General features: G+C 43.5%; 4 protein-coding genes across 5 annotated transcripts; 1 reads left to right on the forward strand and 3 right to left on the reverse strand.

Annotated features, from left to right (window-relative positions):
* Positions 1–889: 889 nt before the first annotated feature.
* On the reverse strand, positions 890–3979 carry LOC135615733 (endoglucanase 9-like). The gene is made up of 6 exons (XM_065114636.1): positions 3379–3979; positions 2943–3250; positions 2361–2819; positions 1928–2063; positions 1682–1854; positions 890–1608 (listed from the first exon to the last, which is right to left on the reverse strand). Exons 1-6 carry the CDS (start codon positions 3773–3775, stop codon positions 1210–1212), a joined length of 1872 nt encoding a protein of 623 aa, XP_064970708.1. The 5' UTR covers positions 3776–3979; the 3' UTR covers positions 890–1209.
* Positions 3980–10627: 6648 nt separating this feature from the next.
* LOC135613706 (protein LURP-one-related 8-like) lies at positions 10628–11636 on the forward strand. The gene is made up of 2 exons (XM_065110745.1): positions 10628–10878; positions 11020–11636. The coding sequence occupies exons 1-2, from the start codon at positions 10663–10665 to the stop codon at positions 11392–11394; spliced, it is 591 nt and encodes a 196-aa protein (XP_064966817.1). The 5' UTR covers positions 10628–10662; the 3' UTR covers positions 11395–11636.
* A 1307-nt stretch (positions 11637–12943) lies between these two features.
* Positions 12944–16230, reverse strand: LOC103989664 (cytochrome P450 714B2). The gene is made up of 5 exons (XM_009408586.3): positions 15350–16230; positions 14338–14564; positions 13993–14240; positions 13526–13892; positions 12944–13433 (listed from the first exon to the last, which is right to left on the reverse strand). Exons 1-5 carry the CDS (start codon positions 15621–15623, stop codon positions 13008–13010), a joined length of 1542 nt encoding a protein of 513 aa, XP_009406861.2. The 5' UTR covers positions 15624–16230; the 3' UTR covers positions 12944–13007.
* A 1455-nt stretch (positions 16231–17685) lies between these two features.
* Positions 17686–24107, reverse strand: LOC135615735 (uncharacterized). 2 transcript variants are annotated; one of them, XM_065114637.1, is made up of 8 exons: positions 23200–24107; positions 22852–22928; positions 21787–21955; positions 21135–21223; positions 20278–20442; positions 19991–20065; positions 18162–18265; positions 17686–18078 (listed from the first exon to the last, which is right to left on the reverse strand). In XM_065114637.1, the coding sequence occupies exons 1-8, from the start codon at positions 23855–23857 to the stop codon at positions 17973–17975; spliced, it is 1443 nt and encodes a 480-aa protein (XP_064970709.1). In that variant the 5' UTR covers positions 23858–24107; the 3' UTR covers positions 17686–17972. The 2 variants fall into 2 exon arrangements, with proteins under 2 accessions (XP_064970709.1, XP_064970710.1); XM_065114638.1 differs by lacking the exon at positions 17686–18078 and adding an exon at positions 19371–19456.
* Between the last annotated feature and the right edge of the window lie 478 nt (positions 24108–24585).

The raw sequence follows: 24585 nt of genomic DNA on the forward strand, positions 1-24585 counted from the left end.
TCAGATCTATTGGTGAATTGATACGTCGTGGCTAATGAGTCAGCATGGCCTGGTCCATGGGTCGATTTCAGGAGTCTTCGGTCGACTGAGTTGGTCTCTAAGGTCGGTCAAGCCCTCGGAACCAGGGTGTCAGCGTCGGAATGTTGATTAGCGTCTCTCGGCTCATTGTCGGGATGCTGGTCGATGGCTCCCAGGTCGGAATGCTTGTGGCTCGGGGGTAGTCGCTTTTCTACAATGATGGTCTTCGTCGAGTGATTACCGACTTTGGCCTCTCTAACGAGCAAGTCAGTGGGGGTGCTCCTCTTGTTGACTTGGCTGTAGCATTATAGGGCATTGACCATGACATGGCCTAGACCCAAAATATGCCTTATTAAAATCTACTGTAGATTTTTAGGGAGATTTTGGATATTATGCACGGGGATATAATCCTTATATCCCAATTAATTTTGGAAAAGAGAAGATATATATATATATATATTCTTATATTGAATTTTCTCTTGTTTTGTAGTGCATGTGATTTTTACTTATTTATTCGTATACAAAATTCTTCTGTTTATTCATAATCCTTGTATTTGTTCATATACAAAATTCTTCTGTTTATCCCAACAAATCTTACCATCATGTGTTTATGTTTCGATAACGGTAAGAAAATTAGTGTAAACAAATCATGATTTGAGGAGAAACAATTGATTTATTTAAACAAAAGTAGATGATCGACAAAGCTTAGCGGAAGCAATCATGATTGGCACCTCTAATACGATTCAATTGACAGCCAAAAGAACAGTGTGGTATAATCAGTTGAAGTCGACACACACATCCTTCTTTGCCGAACACCAAGTGGCCACATACTCACAAGTAGACCGATTTCTCGGTAAATTCAATCCCACAATGAAGAAATGCCTGAAAAAGGCAACTATCATTTCCTTGAAGACAAAATACTACAAGTTTTGACATTGCTTTCAGATGTAACGAAGAACTAAAGGAATAAACTAATTGCATCCGTTGAAATTTCACACACATTATTACATCTGTAAACACAAAAAATGAAGTTGTATTGCGGACGAAAAAGAAATAGGCGCTGCGTTCCATTTGTGAATTTGTGGCACGAGGAAATGGTACTTGCGGCACAAGGCTTTGTCTTTGCTCTCCATGTCGTTGGATCTCCATATAATTGTGATCGTGGCATGCCGATAACTGCTGTCTTCTTGCTCATGGTTTCCACGGTGATGGAGGTGGTGGCGGAGTGGGAAACATCGGTGGAACCGCAGAGAATATAGTGTTCTTGTCCACTCCATTGCCCTCACCAGACAAAGCCACCAGGGCAGCAACTAAGCCGGCATTGCCCGCGAGCGTTGGCTCGGTGTAATTGTAGTTAGTGCGAACATCTCGGAAGCCATCATGTCTATCAGGGCCAGCGACCATCGCACCGACGATTGTGTTGGGATTTGGCTTTTTGGTATCCCTCCACTTCCATCCACCTTTGCAATTATACTTTACCCCGTTCTTAGGGATGGATGCACCTCGGTGATGAACATGCTTAGGATAACGTGCTCCAAATCCAACAACGTAACTCATTTTTTGAGGATTTTTTCCCAATATATAGTCAATCTGCCACATACAGAGAAAAGCTTATTGTATGTGATGCAGAGCAGAAGACTATATATAGTTGAAAGGAACGTACCTGAGTCCTAGCAAAATCACGCAGAACCCCCGTAGAGAAGAAATTTGGGCCACAATACCATCCTGGAGTATCAGCAGCTTCAAGATAATCACTGTAGATGGCCGCAAGAAAAGCTGCATTGACTACGTACTGAAGGGGCTGCGGTCTTCCGTGGTTGAGCTGTATCAAACCCCCTGCCCGAATATTTTCATGAATAGTTTCGTCGGAGAAGATAGAATGTAAATGAGCACACGCATCATCGCAAACCTCGTGTCCTGTTGAAGGTGGTAAAAACTGGAAGATACGAGCACATGATGATTCCAGTCTGATTGTGAAAGGTTCTCAATATTTCTTCGTAAGGATAGCCTGGACTCAGGAACAGCCTCAATCTGCTGAGAAGCACCTGGATGGAGAATAATAGGAATGTGAGAATGCTGAAGATGGTCAAATGAAACTTCACGCGATGTTGAAGCTTTCGCAGAATTCGATCGAGTTATCCTTAGACAACAGCATTTTCTTGATGGAGCAAAAACTTCAGGCTTGCATAGCAGACCAGATAACTCAAAAACAAGATGTAGCTTTTATCTTCCTAGAAAGCAAGAACTATATTTTGTTAGTTCTACTAGACATTACCTAACAAGTCCAACATGTAGTTTAGTGCCTGATTAAAGAACAGAAAATTGTACAAGTTCATGCTTACTTGAGCACCGGTGAGCTTGTTGTCCCAGCTGAAGACTCCATAATCTGGACCACCCCAGAATGCACCTGCATGCTTTGCGAGGGTCGGATGAGTAGCTAGTTTAAGGTAAGTGGCATTGCCCGTCGCAAGGTACATCCATGCTCCACCCCACACGAACTCGTCCCAGTAACTAGTGGAATTGTAGAAGAATGATGCATCAGAGCCACCGGAGGTGTACCGCCCCCTCTGATCCCTCGAAAACTTGAAGAGCGTCGTGGCACCGTGGACAAGCTTCTTTGAGTAGGTCTTGCTGTCCTTGAACACAATGGATGCTGCCGCCAGAGCAGCCGCCATCTCGGCGGCGAGATCCGAGCAACTGTGGCACTCGTCGACTGGCCTCGGGTAGTCCATGTCCTCTGGTCTCATCCAGCAGTAATGGTCGTTCGGCGTTGTGCCTCCCGAAGTATCCCCCTGACCAACCTGTCATAAATTTTCCATGCATTTATCAGATTTACTCATGCTTTCTTTTCGTCAGATTAAACCATGTATTTGCCTAGTACCATTTACAGAATTCGATCGCAAAAGCTTCCGCTTTTTTGCTACCTGGGCAGCGATCCGGTCGATTGTGTCCGCGGAGGCATTGAAGGTCTTGAGGAGGTAGTCTGCGCCCCACTTGATGATTTCCTTCACATGGCCGAGTTCTCCGGCGGCCTCGTACTTGGCACTGTACTCGATCACGCTCCAGCTGAGCATGGTCATGGCGAAAGAGGCTGGGAAGTTGAACTTGATGGCGTCGCCCGCATCATAGTATCCGCCCACCAGGCTCTTCCCATAGGACGGATCGGAGAGGCCATCCCTCATCCCGGAATTTCCCCTCCACGACACATTGTTGTGCTTGGGGATTGGGCCGGCTACAAAGAAAAGCGTAATATATCGCATCAGAGTTTGATCTTTTGTTGACATAGCACATCAAGATCCGATCTTTGGAAGAGATCACTGCACGCATTGGGGGGAGGAGGGATGTGGGTCGGGTCCTCACATCTCTGCGCGTTGAAGAACATGAGCGCCTTGTGAAGGGCGAGCGTGTAGTTGTCTGGGGGCGGGCGGGGCCGGTGGTGGCGGGGGATGGTCTTGACGATGAGGGTGATGAACCCGGCCAGCACGGCGGTGGCGACGACGGTGCCGACGGTCCAAAGAAAGAGCTTGCGGCTAACGATGAGGCACCCCAGGTCCACGTACTTGTTCTTCTTCTTCGTCCCCTGGTCCCCGGGCGCGGCGAGGAGCCAGCTCTGCTGCGTCTCATCCAGCTGCCGCGACGTGGTCGACATCGCCGCCCGGTCCGAGTCCAGGTTCCGGCTCCGATCGTCATCGGTGGCGGAGTCGGCGTGCGAGATCTCCAGTGGCCCGCCCCATGGATCACGGCCGTACATACTCATCCTTCTTCGCACCTCAAAATGGCAACTTTTCTGCTCCCTCGTCTTCCCGTCTCCCCCTCTTTAAACGTTCGACACCAGACGTTTGTTGGGTAAGAGAATGAGGAGAAGACGATTGAAAGCAACGCAACCTGAAACAAAGATCTCTCCCTACTCCGAGAATGAAGTCAGTGACGAGATCAATAGATATCTGGTGGGATGGGGTGGGTGTAAGGGAGCTTTCGCTCCGCAGTTCGGATATCGAATGGGAACGGCGACACCAGGCAACAGAAGGAGCAGTGACAGAGCAACAGTCGGTAGTCTTACGTAGAAGAAAAGGAAGACATGGATATGGGACAGGGGCTCTCGGGGGGGTCAACGACGGGTAAACGCCGCTGGAAGGCTTGACGTGAGGATGTTTGGCGTGCCGTGGAGTGCAAGAGAGAGCTGAGGGGTGCGGTGGTAAGGGGACCAGCGGTGGAGATCACATTGGAATGGGGCTATCTTGGGAGGGAATGGAGTTCGTTAGTCTACTTAAAATTATTTATTTATTATATTAAATTTAAATATAAAAATGTTCTTTATATGGATTAACAAATGTATTAGGCACCACAATTAAGATATAATTAGAACTCAATAAACTCCAAGGAAACAATGTAATGTGATGTACAAAATTGACAAAAGAAATAAAGGGATTTTTTGAGTTAATCAAGGGTTGTCATATGGTAGGATACGAACGCAATACATAGTAGAACAGAAAGAGAAAAATGGTGCAACTGATTGCCTCGAGAAGCATGAACACAGCAGATGCCAAAGAGCTCCGGTCGCGTGAACAATGTGCACAAGATGCGGGTCGCATAAAAGATGCACCACCGGATAAATGTTGGTAATTTTATTTGGTACTAAAGACCATACTCTTTTTGGAAGTGAATTTAAAGTTCACTTGAGATAGGGGAAGAATCTATGAATAATTCGGAGTCAAAAGAGTTGAATGATTAGAGTTTTAGAAGATGAAATGATGAAATTACCAATAATGTCGTCTTTATCTTTATTGGGTGGTGCTCGTCTCTTGCGTGGCCGACCTCTTGTGCACAGTGCATGCATGAAGCCCAGTCTCGTTGACGCCCATTTTTTTTAGATATGTGTATGTTTCTCAGATAGTTTGTTGTACCCTTATTCCACTTCTATTAGTGCTACTTTGATCCACTTCTTGGTTTCTCTAATTCCTTTCCGTATTATTTTTTTTAATTTGTCTAGCTACTAGTGTGGAGTGTCTTATCAATTTTCTACGTAAAAATAATACTCCTATATATATTGGATGATTTTATCGAGAAAAACCGAAGCAAAGGGAATAAGCTTGAAAATTGATTATGTGCATTTGGATTCTATTTCTAATCCCATCCGATTTATCTTATATTTTTACTTAATTGATGGGAACGATTGATGTTGTCTTCGTTAGCTCGACTCGATCCTGGGTCATTGTGTAGGTGCTTAAGAATGTCCGAGAGATTGGTTCGAGCATTTATCTGCTTGCTTGACAATCGACCTATAAGAAGATCAAACCCTGATAGGGGTGCTTGGTTCGGTCACTCCTATACTCAAATTAGGATCAAGGTGGGAAAAAGTTCATGTGTGAACAGTCTTGTGTAATAATAAATAGACTAGCCATTGTGATAAGCCAAGCCTAAGGAACTATTATGCCATGTAAGCCAAATATCCTCTTATGGGTTTATAACTATTGCTAGGTTTAGGTAATCGCCATATCACCCGAGTCACGTCGAGTGGTGAGTTATGATTAAGGGATAGATATTTTTCTTCCCATCATTTACCTAAAGAAAATTGATAAGATGCACTTGGCTATGCTCCTCGAGTGTCGATTCGATCTTGACAATTCCATCCAACTTGGCTTAGTCCAATAGCACCTCTCGAAGTGACTCAACCAGCTCAATGTGAGGGATCAAGTTAGGTCCTTCTTTAGGGCCCATCAATATTGGCTCAATGTATAACTTCTTCGGTAGAGACATTATCGTTAGGTAGCATTATTGAGACTCTCTCAGGTTATCTCTCAATTCCCCACCTCTCGATCTCGTAGGAACTTCATGAATATATGATAAGTTGACACTATTGCCCATAGCCCATTTAGTATCGACAAATCGATGATTATGTCACACGCTAAAAGAATGTCAACCACCATAAACTTAGATCAATAGTATCTTAGAATGGGATTTAACTCAAAAGATTAATGGTGCTGATAGTGGAGATGGTATGGGTAGTGAACCCCAAGAAGGAGGAAGACATGGGAATCAAGTTGTTAATAACGAGATCCAACTTTAAGAAATAAGATATTCGACAAACTAATTGTATCAAACATGACCCTTTTGACCCTAGTGTTAATCATCCTATCTAAGACAACCTAAGTGTTATCATGCTTTTGGGTTGAGATACTCTACCTTTTCTCGGAACATAAATCTTCATGTCACTCTCCATGTGTCAATACTTCTCTACAGCATCTTGGGCATAGGCACTTTGGCCCAATAAGCTATCCCTCTTGAGTTAGGTCCATTGACTATTATGTTTATTTGTCTCTCGACGGGCCCCTCAAGCTCAAGAGAGGCTTCTCGCTTTTTGCAGGCAAAATGATTGAGGTAACCCTAACGAATGAACTCCTCTATTTGCTCATTCAGATCAAGTCAGTCCTTATTATCATAGAAGCGACAATACTTGGATTTTGACTCTTCTTGAAATTGATCTTAGGGGTCGAGAATCTTGAAGTATCCCTTTTTCTCTAATATGAAGGATAACTTATTTTCGAGACATGTTGATGGGGTGAGATCGATCCTCGATCGAGATAATCCCACCTAATATTTTATGCAATATCGATGAGATCTAGTTACAGATTCATCCCACCTCTCCGTTACTAACGTCTTAACGATAATATATTGATTGACCTTTTGTAACATCTCAAGCATAGTTAGTGATCGAGATGGAGAGACTAATATACGCTTGTAACGGTGTTTGAAGAGCCAAAAAAACAAAATCACCATAAAAATAGACTTTACAAACAGAGCCTCTTTGGTGTCTAAAATGATGAATATATACGTATGTCATTACCAATTAAATCGACGATGTTTCTCGTTACTAAATAAATCGCAGATATGTGTTTGTTTGTGATGAGGAATCATTTGCCATATCGAATCGCAGTTCCAGTAGCCATGACCGTCAAAGGATTTCTTCTTCGAAAGAGCCGAAATGCCGAAAGAATCTCTGCACCCAATCACCAAAGCGGAAGCAAAAGAGAAGAAACAAAGAAGTCTAACGGAGATCAAAGCAGAAGCAGATCAAGAGATGGAGAGGAGATCGGTGGAGCGGGGCAAGAACCTACCGCGACAGGGCTTCTCCCAGATTTCTTGATCGCAATAGCGAGAGCACCGAAGACTCGAGTTTTCTTTCCGCTGCGGGAGCGATCGCCAGGAGGAGAGGCACAGCCGTCGGCATCGAGGCCGAAAGGGAAGGAGAGATTCCCGCCCATTCCCTCCGCCTCGGAGAATTTGAACGACCCCGCTTCCTTTAAAGTCGACGGAATCGGCCCATGATGAGTCCGGGGGTGCCACGTTTCAAAGCTCTTGGATGCCAAATCACCCTTCAAAATCTAACTCAACACTACAGAGTCACCCCTTAAAGCATGTCAACTGACGTGTACTCTAGATATTATTTTATTTGGCAATTTACTCTTCGCAGACACGTAAGCTGGGCGCCACATAGGCAGGCTTGTGAGAGACGACCGACCCCTTTAATGCCTCAGGGGTGATTCATTCCGGCCATGCAGTGGAGCAGTCGGCCACAAAGGCAAATGCGGTGAGTAAACACGGTGGACGGTCGTCGTCTTCCACCTCATTTCAACAAACAGCTTTCGGTCCACGATATCCTGACGCTCTCCCTGTCAAGCCAGGGCAAATCATCCCCTCAACGCCATCGACGTCGAAGCCGCCGACGCTGCTTCCCGGCGTGCGTTGACACCGCTTCGGTCGATGCGGTGCAGCCGACGACCCAATCACCTCACCGCTGAACGCGAATCTCCCCATCAAGCCTCGCTGTTCATGCGACCGCGCCTCTGTTGAGAAGTTCCCCTGTTTCACGTGGAAGAGAAGAGATGAGCACGACATGTACTGAGGAAGAGATGAGTACGTTAGGTATTGAGATGGCTGCTTTTGACGGTAGTGTTCTTCTATATCGTACGTGAGACAATCGTCTACGTAAATGTCTTGAGAATCTTAATGTTCTGTGAACAGATAATAAAATCTTTACCTTTGAGCGGAGGCCACAGTCGAGTCCATATTAAAGTCAAACGAAACCTTACAGCTGTGTGACTTATGATGATTCAAGAGCAACATCTGCCTTTCTTCTTATCACCTCTCTGTAAAGTTCTCGCTTCTGTCATTGGACCAGAGAGCTCGAGTCCTTCACTGCACCTCCCCATCTCATTCAGCCTTTAGTCCTCGCAAGCTGCGCGGTGACATGCTCCTGCAGCTCAGTCTGTTCACTCTACCATATTCTCCACTCGATCCTCCCCATTCCCTGTAAAATAAGGTCGAAAATGCTGAGGCAGAGTTGTCCACACAATACGATAAAAGGAGACAAAAAGTGTTGGATCATCAATCCAACTCCATCGGTGTTTTCCTGCGCCTGGAATCAAAAGTCTCCCATCGAAGAATGGATCATTCAGTCAGTACGATCTTTTCTCCTGAACCAACAAGACGTGCTTCATTTGCCGTCCACATCGTTGCCGCTGCCCATGTGTTCTCTGAACCATACGCCTACAAGCTCGGCCCCTCGACAACAATGGCCATGTTTGAATCAGATGAACCAATGCGGTGATGGAGCACTGAGTTGTGGAAGCGGGTATCTGAAATCTAGTTCACTCATTCTCTTCTTTCCCATCTGCAATTATTCGAGGTGCGGTTGTGACGTCCATGAAATCCTTTCCAGGCCTTGAAAAGGTTGTACGTGTGTTGGCAATTGAAAGCTCGCTAGCAATTGGTTCCTTCCACAAACACAGTCAATGGTGTTAGCTCCTCAGCTTGTGATGCCGACAAAATCTACATGACTTGGTAGTGCTGACAAGTTATCTGGTCAAGCAAGTCGGTGACAGATTCTGCAACAAGATGTTGTCTGCGTTAGATATTTTTCCTCATCATTTTACTCTCTCCATCGGATTATAAAGATCCATTGATGCACAACAAGGAAAGAACGACCAAAACCAATCACCTAAATGTCTTCTAGTCGTTTGCATCTCTCTCTCTCTCTCTCGCTCATGAAGAGAACATGTCACCTCAATCCATCCATTTCACCAAATATTCGCAAGTGAACATAATTTCTGCCGTATCATATATCAGCGGGATCCCAGCCATGGGATTGTGAGACCATCTCGATCTCGAGCATGCTTCCATTAGGCTTCTTTTGTTTCTGCTTCCTTTAGCAAAAGTTGGAATCCACCTCTCCTTTTCTGTCTTTCCCTGCCTTGGAATATGGCCTGCATTATTACATTGCCTGCCTCCTTTTCCGAGGGGACATGGTAGAGACCCGATCTTGGGCGTGGGTCGGGTCCTGTCAGGGTCTCTGTCCCAATCCAATATGCGGCAATATATAACTCTATCTCTTTCACATGTTTATCTTTAAAAAAAAAGACTAATTATGCATTATCTTTATAATTAATTATTTTGATATTATTCTTATAAAAATAAAATATTTAAACCCGTTACTCCAACAAAATCATTCTTTCTTTTCATTTTTTAACTCTCTCTCTCTCTCTCTATCTCTTACTCGTATCTATCTTTTTAAAAAATTAATTATATATTATCCTCTATAATTAGTTATTTTTTATCATTTCGATTCATATATTTTCAAAAATTAAATCGAGATCTATATACTTATGAAATAAAATATTTAACTTCTTTTCTCTTTTGATTTTTTTAATCCTATAAATTAATTTTTTAACTGTATCTCAATGTTTCACTCGTACGAATCATAATATAACTTTTAAAAGTGTAAACATCGAAATGTTAAAAATAACTAATTATATGAATAATATATACTTAGTCTCATTAAAATACTAAAAATATCATATTCATCCATTTAAATTATAATTTATCGAATATGAATCATCAACATTATATTACTGTTCTTTATAATTAATAGTTAGGGGAAGGATTGGACTTTGTTGCTTGGGGGAATGGGTGCACGTCGATCAAAGTCAAATTTTGAAGTAATCAAACTTTCTAAAGCATGGAGATCAGAGTGTAGCGTAGCCATGTAAGGTTGGGAGCAATGAATTGTAATTCGTGCATTTTGCAGGATATGGATGAAGATCTTTGTTTATATCGGTCGAACATATCCTTTACGGTCAACGCTTCTAAGTATCAACGATGAATTGCTCCACATACAGCCTAATTCAGTACGGCCTCATTAAATTAGTCTATCGTGACATCACAAAATAATTAGAGTATTATTAGAACGATTGATAAGACAAATGACTGAATCAAAGAAAAGACCTCTCATCGTTTGTTAATTGTATTTCTCGTCCGACATATCTCGATTTTTTGCGATAAAAAAATCTCTCAATTTTAATTAAACACCGACCCGTTGAAGCCATCCACTGTCATTAGCACTAAATAATCTGCCACGTGGCTTCCTAAGAGCCACGACTCCCGATTACGGTCGAATCCATGGAAGGCTTAACGCCGCAATTACTCTAATCGGGTTCTAATACCCCGTCGACGTCACGGCAGCTGCAGCGCACGTGCGGAGATGAATTCTCTAGACTACCCTCCGTGGGCTTTTTTGGCGGAAGACGCTATAAGTAGCGACCGCGGCTTCCTCCTGCGGCTGCCCAGTCCTCGCTTCGGATCCCGGCGATGACGAAGGTCCACCCGAACGCGTCCTCCGGCGGATGCGAGGCGGCGGCGCTGACGGTTTGGCGGAAGTCGCTACTCTTCCACGGCGACGGGTTCACCGTCTTCGACGCGAAGGGGAATCTTGTGTTTCGAGTCGACAACTATGCCTCCGGGAGTAAAGGGGAGATCGTCCTCATGGAGGCCGACGGGAAGCCTCTGTTAACGATTCGAAGGAAGGTAGATCGCTCTTGCTTTCGTTTTGATCTAGTCTGAGAAGAAGAAGAAGAAGATCCGATCTTTGTTGTTCGAGCATAAAAAAGATTCGATTTTTCTGCGTATTGTCTCTGTTCTTCGTCTGATCGCTCGTTCTGCGCGCAGAAGCTTAGTCTGGGAGAACACTGGCTGATCTACCAAGGGGAGGAGGTGGCCAACCCGCGGTTTGCGGTCAAGAAGCAAGTAAACCTCATCAGTTCCAGGTCGGTGGTGCATGTGACCCCGTGTTCCTCCCGCGCCAAGTCCTGCCTCGCCTACGAGGTCGAGGGCTCCTACTCGCGGCGATGCTGCGCCGTCTACGACGACGGGCGGCGGCAGCTGGCGCAGATCAAGCGAAAGGAGCCGGTCGGCGGTGTCGCCTTCGGCGCCGACGTGTTCCGCCTCATCGTCGAGCCGGGGTTCGACGCCACCCTCGCAATGGCCATCGTCATACTGCTCGACCAAATGTTCGGGTCTCGTGGATCGCTTCTGAGAGTCTGAGTCTCTTCTGCTGTGTCTTCTTCTATGGCTTGTGTGCATGTAGTGGTCCGTAGAATGGCTGTAAAAAGGATAGCAAATCATGTAAAAGAAGAAAAGGGAAGGAGAGATGAGAGGGTAAGGAAACAAAACTCTCTTTTTTGATGCTTCGTTTGGCAGATGTTGTCCAAGGTAGCAGTTTGAGTGAGAGACTGTTTTAATCATTTCAACCTGTCGTAGTGTGATGAAATGATGGATTTGCTTCCCATCTCCTCCATCCTCGGGTGAAATTATGCAACACTTAATTTTTTGTAACATCATGTTTGATGTTAGATCTGAGTTGACTTTTATGCCAACTCCACCTTTTATTTTGTGAATTTGCTGGATATTTTATGCAGTAAGGTAATTACATGGCCTAAGTAAATGGATTCATGGCCAAATTTCATCATGAAAATTAATGAATGGGTGTAGAAAGGGCATATTTTGGTATTTATTCACTCGTCACATCAGAGTTGATGTGGTATCTCGGAATCGTACGAGACAATCGATTGCGCCCGCATCACCTGAGGTTGTACAAGACGGCGTTGCACAGTATAGAATTGCTCGGAAAAGCGCAAAGCCATGTAGGTCAGTTAGTGAGAATATGAGCCTTGGAGCGTCGGCGAGCATCAACGGACCAAGTACGATCAATCCTTGATCGCGGATATAAAAGTCAGTCGCCCGACTAGCTTAGGGGGTCAGAACTTGGATACTAAAATCCACCCCATCATCACTATGCTAACTTAAGTTTCGGAGAGGTTGAGTCGGGATTCCTTCTTTTGACTTCGACTTGTATGCAGGAGCCCAGTGATAAAGGAACAACAACCCCTAGCTCTACGTCAAATCGGCTCGGTAGACGATGTCCCAACGTTACGTGATGTCGACTCTCTCGTTAGGAAGCACGACTTTGCACACTCAGATTGAATCGAGCCTTGCTGACAACTCAGCAACTGCGTGAAGTCACAGAACACGTGTTTTAGTTTTCACGATCATCTGTGGGAAGTAAAATTATTTCTCATTTTTTCATAGCTTTTGTCAACAAAAAGGAATTCTCTCTGAAATCTGAATGAAAATATCACATTATTCTTTGCACCAGAATTGCACAAGTAGGAGAACTGCAGAAGCTAATTAATAGGAACAATTCAATCATCTGTTGGTGTCTGACGCCATCAAGTTCACCAAGGACAAAAGTTCTGCTAAAAAAGATTAAGCACAAAATTGATGATGGATGTTTCTGAAGAGAGAGAGAGAGAGAGAGAGAGGGAGGTGCGTTGAGACTTCTGCTAAGAGAATATCTGTTGACCACTCGCGCAACATAACCAGTATATAGATGTATATGTATAGAGAGAGAGAGAGAGAGATGAAATCAGGTAATGCCTTCCAATCTACCGTAGTACAGATAATGGTGGCGTATGAGGGTTTTAACTGAGAGAAGGACAGAGGTGAGAGGCATTTAGTGGCTGTAAAATGTTCTTGAGCTTTGATGCATACAATTACTTTTACCCACTTTACCTAAACAACTTGTAAACCCAAGTAAAACAAGTATATTTTGATTGAAATATATATATATATATAATCAGGTTAGGCGAGTCATCATGTCAAGCCTTCTTCACCATGAGCTTCACTCCGAACTCAGGCTCTACAATCAACCTCAAGGATGGGGAGTGGAAGTAGTTCGGTGACAATGAGAAGCTGAACCTAAGGAGGATGAGGGAGAGGATGACCTTCAACTCGATCATGGCGAAGTTCTGGCCCAGACACGTCCGTGGCCCGGCCCCGAAGGGCAAGTACGTCTGTGGGAGCTGACACGCCCCCATGATGCCCCGGGCGAACCTCTCGGGCTTGAACTCCAGCACGTCTGCACCCCAGATGGTGGCGTCGTGGTGCAAGGTGGAGACGGGCACGTAGATGTTGACGCCTTTGGGGATGTGAATCCCCCCAAACTCCATCTCCTGTAGTGCCTCTCTCGCCACGAATGCTCCGGGAGGGTACAGCCGCAGCGTCTCCTGGATCACCATGGTTAACTGCAGCCCCAGTAGGTGAGATCAAGTGCAAGGGGAAAGTAGTGTTGCTGCTGCTGCTGCTGCTGCAATGAAGAAGAGGATTCAGTGCTCACCGTCTTCATCTTTTGGAGTGCGTGGGCGTCCAGCGACCGGCCGCCGCAGACCTCCGCCGCCTCGGCGCGAGCGCGAGCTTGCCACTCCGGGTGCAGGGCGAGCAACATGAGGCACCACGTCGTGGCCACGGCAGTGGCCTCGTGGCCGGCGAAGTATATGTTCTTGCAGTTGTCCACTATGAAGCTGTCGGAGGCGTGGGTGTAGGTCAGGCCGTTGTTGGCGCTGCGGAGGATGGCATGCAGCAGGCTGTGCTGCGACGTGCGGTTCTCCCTTCCCTCGCCCTCCTCCTTCACCGTCTTCAGGATGAGGGAATTCACTTCCTTGTTCAGCCTCCTCACCTCTCGGCCTCTTTTCGTGGGAAGACATCTGTCAGGACGCCAGCATACTTGGCATCACAGAAGCAACAGAGACGGCGGGGGGGGGCGGGGGGGATGAAAGGGGGATCATATATAGATAGCAGCAGCACCTTAATCCGGTGATTTCAGCGAAGAGATTGGGTCTTGAAACAGCCTTTTGCAGCGCTCTCAGCTTCTGAAAGATCTCTTTCCCCCTGATGTAGTTGCTCCCGAAACATGTTCTGGAGATCACATCTGCAGAGTAGCACCTTAAATCCTCATCAACCTTTATTTCTGCAGTTCCTCCTCCGAGCTCCACTGTTTCCTCCCACGACTTCAGCACAGGGATGGCAGAGTCCACCATCAAATCCACCATGCCCTGCATGCATTTTCCACACACATGCCAGCCGGTGTGAGTCCCCGGTCCGATGAACCGAAAATGGTGTGTATTCAAGGAAGGAAGCTGCGTTCACTACCTTAACCTTGTCGGAGAAGAACTCGGGTGCTATAATCTTCCTTTGGTGAGACCAAGACACCCCATTGGATTTCAGAATGCCTTCACCGAACAGAGGCTCATGGGTCTTCTTCAAGTAGGTGGCCTTTCCCAGGTCCAGAGATGAACAGAGGCTGATTTCCTTCACAAGATCCGGATGGCTCACGTGCAAGGCGACCACATTGCCCATCGAATACGAGAACACTGGACCTGCATGAATCGAAACGATGCATCATCATCATCATCAAACATTGGATCTTTCTTTCTGTTCCACCCTATTGTATCTAATTATTTATTGTTGTTGTTCCTCTAAGTTGATGTGGTAAGCTCAAGCTCGGTGAATTTGGCTTTGTCATGGTTCCTGATGTGACCACCTGTGGAATCTTTACGGTGGCCGTCTTTAATTGGACATGCCATCGGCGATGTGTATCGGACACCAAACACGACTCGATGAGATCTCATCTTAGGCTGTGCGTCACACTGCCACTGTTCTGAGCCACAGATTCATTTCCTCAAACGCGTTGATCACAAGAATATTATGGGAATTCTAAGCTTCATCAGGCGGAAGACATCACCAACACCACTTTCTGCAGAGACGTGTGGAGATCATGCTCCGAAAACTGGTCAGTCAGACAATGTCTCCATGAGGATCCTTCTTCCTGTCTCCTCCCCATCCTTTTCATATCTGCCTCACTCTTTACCCTCGGGTCTCTTTCCATAAAGCACAACCTCTCCTTCTCGTTTCTCCTCGCAGCGTCTCTACCAGGCGAAGGCGAAGGCGAAAGGGAGAGGCAGCAATCATGTTTGTCCTCGCCTCTGGGCCCAGTTTGAACTCCCACTGTCCGCTTGCATGAACAAGGAACGCAAGGCAAGTGTTGCAGGCGAGACACGACCAGTCACGAGAGGAATCCCAGCTCATTTCAAAGCGGATTCACCGATGCGAAAGAGGAGAAGGAGGAGGAGGAGCATAAACAAAGCGTGCAATCGGATCGTACCGTAGTGTTTCCTCCACCGCTCGAAGTAAGGAAACACGAGGGGGGTGTAGTCGTGCTTTATCTCCACGCCTCGCCCGCCTCGAGATCGCTCCGCCATGACGAGCTTCTTCATCTCGAGCGAGTTCCCGTAGAGGAAGGACGACGGAGGGCCGGTGATGCCTTGCTGCCGCAGCTTGTTTCGGATGCTCTCCGGCCGCAGCCAAGCGACGGAGTAGAAGTAGATCAGAAGCAAGCCGCAGACGCCGACCGCCCACAAGGAAAGCCAGACCTCCATCTCCACCTCCACCTCCACCTCCACCGCACTCTCGCTGCTATTTATATGACATGTACATGATTCCTTCTCGCTCACCCTAACAAGAGTCGAGTTGCATGGGAACAAGAAAAGGAGATGGAATCCATGCTAGATTACAAGACCACTCCCAGCAACCGGGCTCGCACTCTTCCCCACCCCCTCCATCCCACTAAAAGCTGTTCCGAGTTACTATAATTTCCTGGGATGGACCACTTGTACAACAACAACTCACATGAATTCGTGGACTCCCGCAATTATCGTTATCGTCTTCTTACCTGCTCGCCATTAGTGTATTCTTTGATCAGGACTAGTTTGTCTCCACGCAGCAAAGAATCTCTTCTGCCCGCTTCGGGGGGATTATGCTCGCCGAGACCCAGTTATCCGGCGGGATGCAGAGCAGCAGCAGATCCCCCAGTACAATGTGTAGCTAGACTCTCTCTTAATCATAGCTATGTACCTCATAGGTATATGTGCCGGGAAGGCTTGTCCATGTCATACAGTTGTCTTGTAAGCTTGGTCTCGACGCGAGTACTCTGAGGAGGGAGGGAGGCCTTCCCAAAGTCCATGTGAAGCTGCTGCTCGTTGTAGCTGAATAAAGCTGATTCCAGAATTGAGACAGCCTTGCCACCCAGTGGCCCATGGCAGCTTCAGATCACTGCCACTCGTTCTACTTCTTACACATCCAACCAATAACAACTTACCTAAATCCGCGTCTGGAACGCTTCAGCTCAAATTCAAAGCAACCATGCCAGGAACAGTCATTACAGCTCAAGTCTCCTCTGCTGAAGAAACAGAGACAAGAGACTGAGACTGCCCAACTCAGCAGTGTCCGCTGGGCGGACGGTCCATGGCATTTGTCCAATACGAAGGCCCCTGCAGTCACATCAACCTTCGCTAAATCCGTTTGGTGGCAGAGACTATGATGAAGGGTGATGCTTCTTCCAACAAAAAAACAGGGGATGTGGGAGGACGGACAGAGGAGACGACAACTCCCCTCCTCTCTCTCTCTCTCTCTCTCTCTCTCTCTCTCTCTCCCTGTGTTGCTGCATTCAGACAAGAAGCAGTGATTGGTGCAGGCATCGTGTCGTTTGCACATAGCCAGCTGTTTTGGTACTGCTTTTGTGTAACGCCTACGGCCAAGGCCATGGCTTGCTTGCTTGCCTTTTTCCATGCCATGGTTACAGTGGGAGCAGCTCCACCTCACACCAACCTCCACCCATCTGTGTGCCACAGGAGGAACACTTTCGCTTCTTATCATGCTGTCTGCGACTGCGCTGCACACCAAAAGCCAGACTTGAGGCGCACGTAAAGCCGACCTTGGAAAGAGGAACAACCCACTGAGCTCTTCCTCTCTGCAAAGCCTGCATTGAAATGCTGGCTTTCTGCGAGACGAAGAGTTAAGGACTGCTGTCGAATGAACTTTTCTGACGTTGAAAACAAGGATTGGAGTGTTCTTAAACACGCAGAACCAAAGATGAGCTCCATCTTAAATGTGACAGATTGAGACCTGTGTCTTGCTAGCCTTCATCTTAAGATTCTCAAAGTTCACTCTCAAGTCTTTGCTTGCATAAAGATCACATTATTTTTTTTACAAACTTGTAGAACCCTTGAAGGTTTATCGAAGTTGGAAATTTTCAGATGCTCTGATTCCCCATTACAGCAATCATGACAAAATAGCAAGATCATCATGTTGATGCATGCAAAACAACTACACTGACCCAATATTGATGTCCCTGAACTGAAGATTTTATATATATATATGAAAATTAGCATTTTAAAGACCTTCTAGCATTTAATATAGAAACACAAAACCCTATTTACCAGATAGTTTTCTCTTCACAAGGACTCTTTTTCATTCTTTATTTACTGAGACTACCAAAACTTTATATGATTGCATCTTTGATGACAATTACTAACCTTTATAGGGAGCTGATATTTTTATCTACAAATCAGGCACCATGCGGAAGTTTGATTGGTTGTCCACATGACCGAATGCCCGACTCGATCATCGTCTCTGATCGACAATGACCATCAACTAACTCACTGAAAAATATATGCTGCGGACATTTTATTGACAATAATGTGAGGTAGATGCGTATTTATACTGTAAATGCCGTCAAACTTCTCTTGCTTCTGTTTCATGATATTCCATACTGGGCATATATAGATTGGTTACAGCAATCAACTCGAGCAGCGGTGACATTTACAGAAAGCTTCAGCTGCTGTCAGAACACCGTAACATATACACCACAATGCGGTAAGAAGCCTGCTTGCTAATTCCTGGCCATAATGCTGTATCCCAGGCTCAGTATATGTAGCTGATGACCTGAACTAGAACAGCTGAAAGAACAAGCTCGTGGAACCATCACCAAATGACCGGAGATCTGCAGGTTTGACCAGTGCCCTGCACAGAGGACACGTCCTTTCTCTCTCAAACCTGAAAAAGGGCGACATCCGAATATTTAATAAGCAACTTGTGGAAGCTTCTTCCCATACAAGCACATGAAAGAGAGAATTTACCACTCAGAGACACAGTCCTCACAGAAGATGTGTTTACAATGAAGTAAGATGGGAGCGTGCATTTTCTCTTGGCAAATGGCACAAAGATCACCAGCTGCAATCACCTGTATTAATTCCACGACATGTGAATGCATCGCATGACAGAAACCTTCTTAGTTATAATTTTTCTGCGAGAGATTCCATTCATGTTGCTCTAGGTACAAAATCAAGCATAAAGATGTAGACACAAATGAAGAAAATTCTAAGTGCAAAGTGGTTAATGCTTGCACCAAAACCACTGGGACTAGTTCCATAGTTTTACGCTCCAAAAATTGAGACAAACTAAGTACTGCTCTTTTTCTAAGCGTCCACATTGTTTTGCTATCTTCCTTCAGTAATCATCATGTAGTAAATCAAGTTCTTGAGGATGTTTCCTTTTTTCTGAAGATTTCTTGCAGGCTCATTTGTCCCACAGGATCATCAGAAAATCAATTTCTTTTCCCGTTCTAGTTGCCATGGTAAGGCCAGTTGCTTTGAGTTTGAAACATATGTCGTCAACTAGATAAAAAAACATTTGAATGCCTCAATCAAATAAATTTTAGTAGAAAAGAATGTATCTTAATTTCATTGCATTTGCCATGCAAATTCCTTAGTATAGAGAAGATCCTATTCAATGTTAAATAAATTCAAAGTTATATTTTAGTCTCATTGCCGCTACAACTGTTTGGAAATTTCTTTCTCACATCTATTTGTCATGATTCCATAAAAGATTTCTGTGGTATTTTTGAATGAATACCAAGTGTAAGGATTCTATACCATGCTGACCTACATGGTATGCACATGAGCATTTTAGAAACTATCAGGTTCACGACTTCCAAGGTAGGATTTTTGTTCATTTCTTCACAAAGCTGATATGCCTTTTTCCTTTAAAGTGAACCAGTTCCAATGTTTTTTAATATTGGCTGTTTCACAAAATTCCTATAATTAGATTAATTAGAAATAAAATCAATTAGAAACCAAATATAACCACTACGTTTAAGTTTGGTTTTGTTTCCCAACCAAAATGGATTGGCTTGCTTTAAGTAATTTCCAAGCTGGAGTTTACCAGTTTGGTTTGTTCTCATCTATAAACCAGAACCAAAGATTCATGTGTGGAACTAGCAATTTCTTCCTTTGAAAACCAAGAGATCGACTTCCCAAAATCTATATTTTACTAGAATGATGTCTCACCAGTTGAGAAAAATATTCTTCCAAATCCATGAGAAGAGCTAAACATCTTCCTTGTTGCAACGGAAGGAACTGCTTGAAATGAAATCCTAACAGAAAGAGGACATCAAAATCCAACTTGAGAATAAGAGGAAAAAGATCCATGCTTGATGCTTGATGTCACTGGTATTGGTAGCCCACTTGTTTAGTTTTACAGTAGACTGTCGATTAGTTTAATATGTGCTTTCTCCCTTGAGTGTTAGAGTAAGCATCAGTTATGTTTCGATAATTAATGTTAATGGAGAACAAGTTATAACATGATATCTTGACAGATAGTCATTTTGACTACTCATTCTATTTTAATTCTCTTTTTCTTACTTGTAACTCCTTTGCTTCCTCCTCTTTTCTCTCAATTCTGTCACTTTTGGCTGAAAACAGAAATCCAGGAGTAGGCTGTCTAAACCCTAATGTGACTCATGTTCATACCATTATCAGTATACCCAATGAACAAGGTTACATTTTAATTAATTTTGATGTGATATTTCATGAGAAGAAAAGCAAGGAAAACGAGCTAAAGATACAAGAATTTACTCAATTGATTACCCTTTAACAAAGCATTGGTGGTACAAGTACTAAGATTTTACCTGTTCTGTGGTTGCATAAGACCCATAATGTACCTTCCGTGATAGCGCCTTCAATGCAGAAAAAAACGATTGAACCTGGAATCACAGGTTTGCTAGTGTCAAAGAACTGTGGTTCAAACTTTAGGAAAGGGCAAACTTGCATCTAGCATGCTAGAATTTCCAGCTTGTTAAGATTTGTTATCACACTCTAGAAAAGGTAACCTTGTACTATAAAATTTCAGTTTGTTAGTACTTCCAAGATTAAGGAGAACAGATGCTTGCTAGCAGAGAAGAGACGAGTGACATACTTTCTCCACCACTGATGTCAGCTTGAACGTAAGGTATAGCCCTGTAGTGAGGGATGAAAAGAGGCTTCCATATTCCTTGTTCAGGAAGAACCGGTACCAAACAGGAGTTGGCAACAAAGCTCGGTACAAAAGAAGGAAGTATTCAACAAGCGTCAACATTTGTCCCTAAAAAGAAATATTGGAAAATTAATGTTTAGTTTACTGATAACCTGTACCTTTCTGTAGATAACATTTATGATGACAAACAATATTCGTATGGTTTTCTAAACCACTAAATACTGGTTTGAGCTTAAAGAAGTTAGAAACATCCACAAGCATACAGAGAAGACATCATGAAAGAAGCTATAGCAGTTAATGATAAGCCTTTGCCCTTTAATCATGCCAACCATATGGTTGTCAAGATCACAATTCCCAGTGTTGCTGCAAAATCTAAGCATAACTGATTGATTGTAATCCAGTGATTTTGCTGCAAAATCTAAGCATGACTGATTGATTGTAATCCAGTGATTTTGCTGCAAACTCTAAGCATGACTGATTGATTGTAATGATGTAATCAATAAGAAAGGCACCTTTATTTAATATCTGCTACATGTTTTCATATTCTCTTTATTCGCCATATCTTCTCTCTCGACATTCACATTAGATCACCATCAGAGCCTCAAGAAGTGCAGTCAAATGAGTATGGATCAGATGACAAAATATATCTATATTGAACCTTACTCTAAGTTGTACATGTTACACTTCAACCGGATAAGTTCCTCACTCATTATGGTGGTATCTTATCTAAATTCTGATTGAAAACATAAAATTAAATATACTTAACTGAGACTAGTGGAAAATGAAACGAGCTGGATTACCTGCTTTCGATAGTTGTGTCCCCTACTGTTTTTGTAGTACATCAATAGAAAACACTTAACAACCATAGCTGCCTGGCGCACCATAGTATCTGTAAAGTACACATAACAATAGACCATCCATAAGCTGTGACACCAGGAACTCTTAAACTATCATATTATGAGGAAGATATGAAAGGATATACAAAATATTAAAAATCTACAAATAATTTCATAATCTGTAACTAGATTTTAGTAAAAGGATGTATTAAGCTTGAAAAACTCGAAGACCAAAAAGACACGGAACAGATTCTGGAAAATTGGTATGACACAAATTTCTTTGAAGTCATCCTAAAAATCTTAAAAAAGAAAGGGAGGGCACGAAAGCTGAAACTGAACAAGCATGAAAAATCATAATGCTTGGAAAGATATCTCTATACGTCAAGTAATTTGCTTATGAAAGTGTGAAGCAAATTCTAGATTTACAAATATTAACAAAAATCTAGACAAAATAGAGCAGGCTACACCGCTGGAGGAAAATGGATGCGTATGGCTTTAGCAAAACTAAAAGGTTCTAGATTTGGAATGTTAGATGACAGATTTATACTAGTGTATGACAGGAATGAAGGGTCATACAAGCCGTAATAACTGAAGATATTAATCATAAAGCAAATACCATTGACCATGATGATAAAAATGGCATGCCAAAATGGCAGTATTTCCTTTGGGGGAAGCATGACCAGAGGGTATAGAAGATCATCGTTCCTGTACCACCAGTAGACTCCAAATACATGAATCATGAAGACTAGTGTGATTGCAATGAGGACAGATATTTTTCTCTCACCCTGCAGAGACCAAAACTAGCAAAATTATAGAAGGTTCCATCCGTAACAGAAAAAAAGTGCTAATTGCTCAGCAAAAAAACCAAGTACCTACAAGACACTAACGACAAGAAAACCTAGCCAGATGCTTCCAATATCTCATGAAATTGCATTAAAGTCTAAGATATGAAAAATATTTGCCCTTACTTGTTCTGATCTTGAACCATTGTTCAGAAGTGTGTGATAAATGAATGGTGAAGGAATTAATTTGCATTATTAACTTTGTAGAAAATAATTCCAGAGGTTACACGGATCATTGGAGCGTAACATATTTGTGCATGATGTACTTGGATAGCAATGTCTGATTACACAAATTATTGGAGCGCAAAATATTTGTGCATAAGTAGTTGGATAGCATGTCTGGCTACCTTATAAGACCAAGAATCAAAAATTTTGTGCACTCGACCTAAATATTGCTCTGAATTGGTTGACACACTTGACATATCAATCCTACCTTTGTGAATGATATTTTCAGTATTCTAGTTTGAACTAGATAATGTTAGTCGTTATTTAATACAACAATCAAGTACTTGCAATTATTATGCAAGCACTGCTTATCATGATCCCCTTAAGTGATAAAGCTATAGCAGGAGAAATTAGATCAACATCTCAAGGCACTCATCATGTGCTGGATTAAAAACAAAACCCAAATACACAGAGGAATAGATTGCATGTTATATTTGTATCATGCCTAAGCAAAATGTAGCATTGTTAATTTTAACAAGACTTAAAGGTAATCTTAACACATTTGGAAGGATATATTTGTATTAAAGTGTAGCATTGTTATTCAGCAAGAAGTTTCACAAGATCCAGAGTAAATTGCATCTTTAAAAGTGTCATAAAGTAGAACAATAACAAACCTTTAAAGCAGTCTGCTTCCTCAAAATATCATTGGACTTAAACATCACTGCTGCAATCCAAATAGTGACAAAGAAGCCTGTGTATGTAAAGGTTGCATACAAAAGAAACATATGATAAAGTTAAAAAAGATAAAATGACAAAGGAACCAGAAAAAATTTTCTTAGACTAATGGTTCAGAAGCAAAATAAAAAATAAAAAATGGCGACATCAAAACAAGTAAAGTAAAATTTATTGATTCTACATATCTACTTCAAAGATTATCTGCTTATCATTACTGCCAAAGTTTACAAAAATAACATAAATGACAATGGCTACAATTTGGAAGAACCAATTCTGAGAGAGCTTACCTTGCAAATGTTGCCTGATGAAGACTACCAGTAGCAACAACGAGAACGGTAGTATCTGTTCGATCCACCTTGCTATTTGCTGTATATCATATCTCTGGTAGGTTGAATCTCTATTATTGCCTCCTGTGATGTTTGAGTCTCCATCCATGCTCCTACTACCAACAGGCGGTACAGATGCCGACGCAGAAGAAGATGACGAGGCTGACTCACCAACCATAGTATCACTCCCTCCATCTCCTCCTCGCCTCTCCGAAAAAGTAGCAATGGGCTCACCTGAGACGCCAGAAACATTAGAACCTCCCTCTCTTCCAGACCCCACTACCAGAGGATGTGGCTGGGTCGATCCCACCCGCAGACTCTCCTGATCGCCCACTCCAATAATCCGTATAGACACTTCCCCACCGCTGCCGGTAGAGGCCGCAGACCCACCAATCCGACCGGAAGCATGGACGCGAGACTCACCACCGACCAAGCCCTCGGCCTCCGCGTGACTCGCCCTGGGTCGCAAGACCCCAAAGTGGTCCAAAACGTCGGAAAGACGCGACCGGATGAAATTGGACGCCAACAGCTGCACCCGATACCACCTGGAAGAACCGCTGCCGGAGGAGGCGGACTGGCTTCGGTAGGGATTCGAGCTTCTGCCGGAGGCTTCCATCATCGGACCGCAAATCGGAGCAAGCGAAAGCTTAAAGAAGGGCAATCGATCGATCGGACCTAGTCGGACGGAGAATAGGGTTTCGATCGATGCGGAAAGAGTTCTCGAAAACCCTAAGTAACCCGATCGACCGCAGAAGAAGAAGAAGAAGAAGAAACCGGCATAGATGATGAGCGCTGGGAGTCGCTTTCTCTATCCGCCCAGCTGCCGAAGGGAAGAGATCGGGGGACAACAGCGCAGCGGTAGGCAACCTTACTTACGATTAATAATAAATAAGTAAGCTTGAAAATAACTAGATTCGAAATTGAAGTTTACTTATCCGCATAATTATGTTTAAAATTTAATTGATATTGCTATATACATACGAATGATTATAACTTTTTAGTAAATTTAAATTGTTCGAATGATTATAATTAATAATAATAATAATTAATAGTTTGACTTATAAAGCTCCTTTTTCTTTTTTTTCTCTTTTTCTCGTGTCCTTATCATGATAGCTTTTATGAGTGGAAAAAGAGCATTATAGTACAAGACACAACGCACAATCATGGAAAAAGAGCATTGCTGACCCAGAATATGGAGAACCGTTTTACTTGATGAATGAACAAGAGTCACATACCGAAGCCAAGAGATGGATACCACGGTGAAATAATGCTCATAATTATCAAGAAAACATGGAACGACGAGGTTGATGAGAATATACCACCGTTCCTACCAAAGCCATCCGAAAA

The sequence above is a fragment of the Musa acuminata genome, chromosome BXJ2-6, assembly GCF_036884655.1.
Source record: "Musa acuminata AAA Group cultivar baxijiao chromosome BXJ2-6, Cavendish_Baxijiao_AAA, whole genome shotgun sequence".
NCBI lineage: Eukaryota > Viridiplantae > Streptophyta > Magnoliopsida > Zingiberales > Musaceae > Musa > Musa acuminata.

Coding starts and splice junctions, on each gene's coding strand:
- LOC135615733 (XM_065114636.1), bottom strand. CDS start 3,775: ATGAGTATGTACGGCCGTGATCCATGGGGCGGGCCACTGGAGATCTCG. Junction 3,251..3,378: donor GTTCTTCAACGCGCAGAGAT/GTGAGGACCCGA, acceptor TTTTCTTTGTAG/CCGGCCCAATCCCCAAGCAC. Junction 1,855..1,927: donor CACCTTCAACAGGACACGAG/GTTTGCGATGAT, acceptor ATATTCGGGCAG/GGGGTTTGATACAGCTCAAC.
- LOC135613706 (XM_065110745.1), top strand. CDS start 10,663: ATGACGAAGGTCCACCCGAACGCGTCCTCCGGCGGATGCGAGGCGGCG. Junction 10,879..11,019: donor TGTTAACGATTCGAAGGAAG/GTAGATCGCTCT, acceptor TTCTGCGCGCAG/AAGCTTAGTCTGGGAGAACA.
- LOC103989664 (XM_009408586.3), bottom strand. CDS start 15,623: ATGGAGGTCTGGCTTTCCTTGTGGGCGGTCGGCGTCTGCGGCTTGCTT. Junction 14,241..14,337: donor TCTTCTCCGACAAGGTTAAG/GTAGTGAACGCA, acceptor AAATGCATGCAG/GGCATGGTGGATTTGATGGT. Junction 13,893..13,992: donor GCTGAAATCACCGGATTAAG/GTGCTGCTGCTA, acceptor GCGTCCTGACAG/ATGTCTTCCCACGAAAAGAG.
- LOC135615735 (XM_065114637.1), bottom strand. CDS start 23,857: ATGATGGAAGCCTCCGGCAGAAGCTCGAATCCCTACCGAAGCCAGTCC. Junction 18,266..19,990: donor CTTATGCAACCACAGAACAG/GTAAAATCTTAG, acceptor GAATTAATACAG/GTGATTGCAGCTGGTGATCT. Junction 18,079..18,161: donor GAGGACTGTGTCTCTGAGTG/GTAAATTCTCTC, acceptor GCCCTTTTTCAG/GTTTGAGAGAGAAAGGACGT.